General features: G+C 32.1%; 1 protein-coding gene across 1 annotated transcript; it reads right to left on the bottom strand.

Moving 5' to 3' along the window:
* Window positions 1–5,400: 5,400 nt before the first annotated feature.
* LOC100575946 lies at window positions 5,401–6,310 on the bottom strand. The gene has a single exon (XM_029486773.1). It carries the CDS (start codon window positions 6,237–6,239, stop codon window positions 5,844–5,846), a length of 396 nt encoding a protein of 131 aa, XP_029342633.1. The 5' UTR covers window positions 6,240–6,310; the 3' UTR covers window positions 5,401–5,843.
* Between the last annotated feature and the right edge of the window lie 46 nt (window positions 6,311–6,356).

Here is a 6,356-nt window from a genome sequence, read left to right as displayed (position 1 = left end):
TAATACCTCGGGAAAAACCACCAACAGATTATACGAAAAATGTTTCTAACGCTTTGTATATCATCATAGCAACAAATAAAAAATTATCTAATATATAAAATTCTCGTGTCATAGTGTTAGTGATTAAGCTCCTCCGAAATGGTTATACTGATTTTGATCAAATATTCTGTGTATATTTGGTAGGTCTGAGAATACGTTTTAAGATAAATTGATCACCCCCGGAAGGTGCTCAAACAGGAATTTTGAGATTTACGATAGACATTTTTGTTTATTAATGGTTGCTATGGACACAAACAAAAAATATTCAAATTAAAAAAAAAATCTATATATAATATATAAATGAATTGCTGTTCGTTAGTCTCGCTAAAACTCGAGAACGGCCCGACCGATTTAGCTAAAAAAATGTTTAAGATGTTCGTAATTGCCAGGAGAAGGTTTTTACGAAAGAACATTTTAGGAAAATCCACTGGAAAAGTAGGAAATCCTGATGTAAAAAATACAACAGTGTATTATAATATATTGGTTATTCGGGCATGTTTTTTGATTTGTATTATTTTTTTTTCAATATATATATACTTATATAAATTAATGTTTGTGTGTAGATTAGGCTAATTTAAAAATGGTTAAATTTGTTTTTTTTTATTCATTTGATATTAGTACGGTTAGGTTAGGTTACGATTTTGTATTAATTGATTATATTAATCCACCATAGGTGGAATACGACAAATTTAGTATAACTTTGATACTTTAGAGTTAAATCATACACTCACGTACAAACAGCACTGGGTCCGCGATCTACCGCGAGGCCTTAGGCAATATCTAAATTGTGAAATTCTGGGCCCCATAATTTATTGTAGAATAAAACCATTAAGATTTCCCATCGATAATAGTAATAATACTATGAAAATCAAAAGCGTGGATAGCGTTTAAGATTAGGGAACATATTATAGCCCTCTGACTTACCTACGTCTATATGACCAAAAAAGTGTAATAATTATACCTAATATATCTGTACAATTAAATCCTACAGGTAGTTACGCAAAGTTGATTAGGTATGGTAAGTCAGTCAGTTAGTCAGGACATCTTATTTTATGTAGCTATAGATTTAAAAGAAAAAACTTGGCGTATAGCCGTACTGGTTAGTCATTAATAGCGATAATAATTAATATTATTATGTTATCTTGATTCTTGACGTGCCACAGGTAAGAGTGTGGACTACAAGATGTCTACAACGACAATAATATACTAAAAATGTTTAAGTACTGGTGATATTGCACTAAATTTAAACTAAACTACAATACCCAATATAAATTAAAACTCAACAGCATAATATTATGCCACCATACAAAATACAAACGTACACTGTATTACACTAAATTAATCTTAACATTTCCGTTGCCCGGAATAAAAATTTTGATTCGCAGCAGTATATTATCAGGTAGGCAATCTACCTGCGGTAGATCGCGGACCCCTAGTTTGTACGTAAGTGTATGATTTAACTTTAAAGTACCAAAGTTATATCAAGTTTGTCGTATTCTACATTTCTACCTATGGTGGATTAATATAATCAATAGCTGATCCCGTGCACTTCGTTTCCCGGCAACCAATAATTATTATTATTATAGCTTTAAAAGCCATGGAAACCATTTATAAACAAAAATTTCCGTCGGAAATCTCAAAATTACTTTTTGAGCACCTCCCGGGGTTGGTCCTCTCCCTTTTTAAATTATCTTATCTTCTTTATATACAAAACATTCCATCGGAAATTTCAAAATATAATTGGTTGCCATTATAATATGGACACATACACCGACGGAAATCTCAAAATAATATATATCTGGTTGCCGTGGTAATATGGACACACAACAACGGAAATCTCCAAAAAATAAATAATTGGTTGCCATGGTAATATGGAGGCATGCACGGACGGAAATCTAAAAATAATATATGAATGGTTGCCATGGTAATATGGCCACACACACACCCACATACATTCATTTTTATATTATATATAGACTGACAAAAAGTAATAATACAAAGGCTATGTCGCCAGGTGTTCACTTAAAAGGCCATAACTCCGGAACCACTTATTGCACAGCGTACAAACTTCACAGAAACCATCTAAATATCAATTTTAATATGCCCTGACATTTTTAACGAAATCGGTTCGGTGGCTTTTGAGTTATAAAATTTATTCAAAATGTACAATCATTTTTATATATATAGATACTAGCTGATCCCGTGCACTTCGTTTCCCGTTAAATGTACCAACTCTATACGACTCAAACTTTGTTCAATTCGTTATTTAATATTCGGTGTATGGTGTTCAAAATTTATCTTAACTCTTCTGTTGCCTGGGATACAAATTCTGATTCGCAGCAGTATATTATCAGATAAGCAATCTACCTGCGGTAGATCGCGGACCCCGTGCTGTTTGTACGTAACTTTATAATTTAACTCTAAAGTATCAAAGTTATACCAAGTATGTCACTGAACTCCTCCTAAACGGCTGGACTAATTGTGAATGCAGAGTCTGTCGACCAATATCTCCTCCTCATCCACGAATTGAATGAATGCACCAATTTCGCGGCAACCAATAATTATTATTATAATAGCTTTAAAACCCATGACGACCATTTATAAACAAAAATTTCCACCGTAAATCTCTAAATCCCCGTTTGAGCACATACCCTGGTTGGACCTAGGGGGGTGATTTGTAGTCTATGTGTTATTCTGACGTATAAGCTATATTATCGTAAAGTTTCATTAAAATCCATTCAGTAGTTTTTACGTGAAAGAGTAACAAACATATTTACAAACTTTCGCGTTTATAATATTAGTAAGATGTTATTGTAATTTATAATAAACTTAAATAATAATCGGAACATTATTTAGTTTCGGTCAAGTCGTTTCGGAGGAGTTCAATAACAAACACTGTGACACGACATTTTTATATAATAGATATACATATCTACTTGATATGCTGTCGCACATTGTCCGCGATCCTACGTAGTCGGATTGCCTACCAGGGTGGCTAAATTGCACTTACTGCTGCGAGTTACATCCAAAAGGATTTGAAAAATCACAATTTTTTAAAGAGTTGTCACTTTTTAAGGGCAACGAAGTGCACAGGGTAGCTAGTAATATTATAAAATTAATTCAATTTAATAAATAAGGCTATAATAAATAATAACAATATAAAATATACAGACTGACAAACCGTCTTTACTCGGAACCGTTTTTCTTATACAATGATAATATATCATAGAATTCAAGTTTAATACAATCAATTGACCCACTTATGACCTACTGTACAGCAGAGCTACATACACTTACCCGCTTTTTTTAAAATGATTTCACCCCGGACCCTATATTATATACATTATTTATCTACTGCCTAATAGCTACCTATATATTTCCTATATACATATTACCTGATTTCGCAATTGAAAAGTTGAATAATTATAAAATACGAGGCTTGGTGTATCCCTTTGAAGATACTTCACAAAACTGCACATACTCATAACACGGAGTTATTAAAAAAGTTATTTTATTTTATTTTTTTATTTTTACATATTTAACGGGCTTGCGACCAGGCAAAAAGGGTACATATATAATAGTAATATACAATATACTCAATATACAAATCATTAAAGATATCATTTCTATTAAATAATAAGAATAAACTAAATTAACTTAACAAGCTAAGGAAGTGGGGGTCCTCATTTGCTATTTTCATCATGCGATTAATAGGTTCATTGGACATGTAATTAATTGAGCAGAGAGGGACGTGAAATGGAATAGAATTGCAAGTAAAACGCGAAGGCACTGTAAAATTAATTAGAAAGAGAAGAGTTGGGGCGTCGATATCCGAAGAAATAAGTTTAGCAAGGAAGGAAGTGTTTTGATAATATCGACGGTCGACGCGTTATCGACAGTTATTGCAATGGATACGATTTATATCGGCTTTAAAAATATAATGGCTCAAACTCTCAACCAAATTGCATGAAGTTAACCTATCTTTGGCCAACCTCTGACCACGTACAACAAGAAACCATCATGAGACCTTTGTTAACTTGCAGAATAGGAACCACATCATATACCAACCAAAAAGCAATTAATAAAAAGAGAATATTCTCCTATATTTATCAGCATTAGTTCCCCCTCACTTTGAAACACATTTTTACCATCTTTATTGAACGTACAACAAAGAGCTGAGGACTAGATGAGGAGTGAATTGGAAATTGTCAACCCTATTTTAGAATAAGGATCTAAACCTGGAACCAAGAAAGAAAATGTTATGCACAAGCCTTAAAATAAAATATGTCGGGCCGGATCTGGGATTTGTTTCACAGTGTTTTGGACCAGGCCAGGCCAGGCTTAAGAACAAAATTGTTGGACCGAACTTTGTATTTTTATGAGCTTAGCATTATTTTTGGGCCAGGTCTGGGCTTTTTTTCACAATATTTTTTGGATCGGTCCGGGCTGTACTTGAGGATAAAATTGATAGACCGGACCGGGCTGAAAATGTACAGTCCTTGCAGATCTATAGTACCTATTTAATTTTAATATTTTTTAATAATTGGTATATGAATTTTATGAGGAATTTTGTATTACATTTTAAATCTTTTTGACCAAGCAAAATCGCAAGTGTCCTTGGATAGTAAATAATAGTTTAAAAAGAGTACCTACAAATATTTTAAAAAATCTTATCTTGTATGGAAAATTATTATTTAAACATTTGGTAAAAGTATCTAGTATCTATTCGAATTCGGTTATTCGAATCATTTTTGATTTACTTCAAAAAAACAAAATTTTTCTATAAATGGTCTGCATACATTTTTTTCTTTTGTCCGCTAGCCAGTAGAGAATACCTTTTTCCATAATAAATTAATTTCAATCTAAACAACTATATGTATGATTGGCTAGTACCTACTAACATTGGAATTTATTATCCCCCCCACCCTCAACTTTTAATCGACATCTCCATCACAATTTTTTCAAATCATTTCCAATGGCCATTATGTACAGTTAGTACAGTTTTTTGTAATTTGCGAACTGAAAAGTTAATAAAATAAATAATTGAGGGGGGGGGGAATCATGACTATCCTGCCACCACTGGTAGGTTAGCCACTTAGTTCAAACCATAGGTGAAGTCAGAAGCGTTGTTCAGCGTATGCAGAATCTAAATCGGCCCACCACAATTAAACACAATTAAGGGGGGGCTTGGGGGGCATAATTCCTAAAATCACTAAAATATTTTTAATGTCTCTTTATATTTAATAATAATTAAGATTTAAGTATGTAATAAAGATATAACTGCATTACCTATATCATTACAGATAAAAGAATATTAAAAATATATATTTATAATATTAACATAAATAAAATTCACTCAACAATGTTATAAAGGAAATCGTCTATTAAAATCTACCTCTATCTTGAAATAGTCTATTACAGCATCAGCATCAAGATTGACTGCTATTTCCTGCTCTACTGTTAGTACCATCAAATCATTTAATCTGTCTTGCTTTATTGTGGACCTCAATTTGGATTTAACTAGGGTGAATTTAGAAAAAGACCTCTCACAAGTGTTAAAGAGAAACTTTCACACTTACATTATCACTTACAATGACATTACAAAATTGCAGAGCTTGCGCTAAGAAAATTGTAGAACTGCCAACATTTTAATATTTTTGTACATGTAGATTAAATAAATTCGTCGCTCGCTAAATTCGCTTAACAACCACTGTTTACCAAACTATATAATATATTATTGACTACACATGTAAACACTTTATACATAACTTTATTCATTACAATTTATTAAGAATAATAACAGATTAAATTTTTTTTTTTTTATCTTCAGTGTCTTCGTCACTATCGATAATTTTGTTTTTACCAGATACTTCAAAGAAAATGCCACCAAAATAACATTGTTCCTTTCCTTTTCTTCTTTTAAGGACTCGATATTTCTTTTTAGACATCCAATGGTAAACTGTGTCCCTAGCATCCCAACCGTATAATGGTGGCATATTATAATTTATATATAAGCTCAAATTGTCTGTCTCAATATTCATAGTTGAGCGTAATGGTGATTTTAATAAGTTGCTGGCACTTATTAAACTTTCAACATCAACACTATGATGTTTAGCAGCTGCCACACTCGCCAACATCGTACAAACATTTGGAAAATGTTTTGAGCCACATAATGTTTTTACTAGTTTAATAAGTTTCATTTTTTGTAATTCAGATAGGTATATTTTCCATTGATATCAATTCATCATACTCCAATGAAAATTCTTTTAAATCTACGTTTGCGCCAATTAAATTATGATATCTTTGATGCATGCTAC

This window comes from Acyrthosiphon pisum, chromosome A1 (genome assembly GCF_005508785.2).
Source record: "Acyrthosiphon pisum isolate AL4f chromosome A1, pea_aphid_22Mar2018_4r6ur, whole genome shotgun sequence".
In the NCBI taxonomy this organism is placed as follows: domain Eukaryota; kingdom Metazoa; phylum Arthropoda; class Insecta; order Hemiptera; family Aphididae; genus Acyrthosiphon; species Acyrthosiphon pisum.
This window is presented reverse-complemented; position numbering and strand designations above follow the sequence as displayed.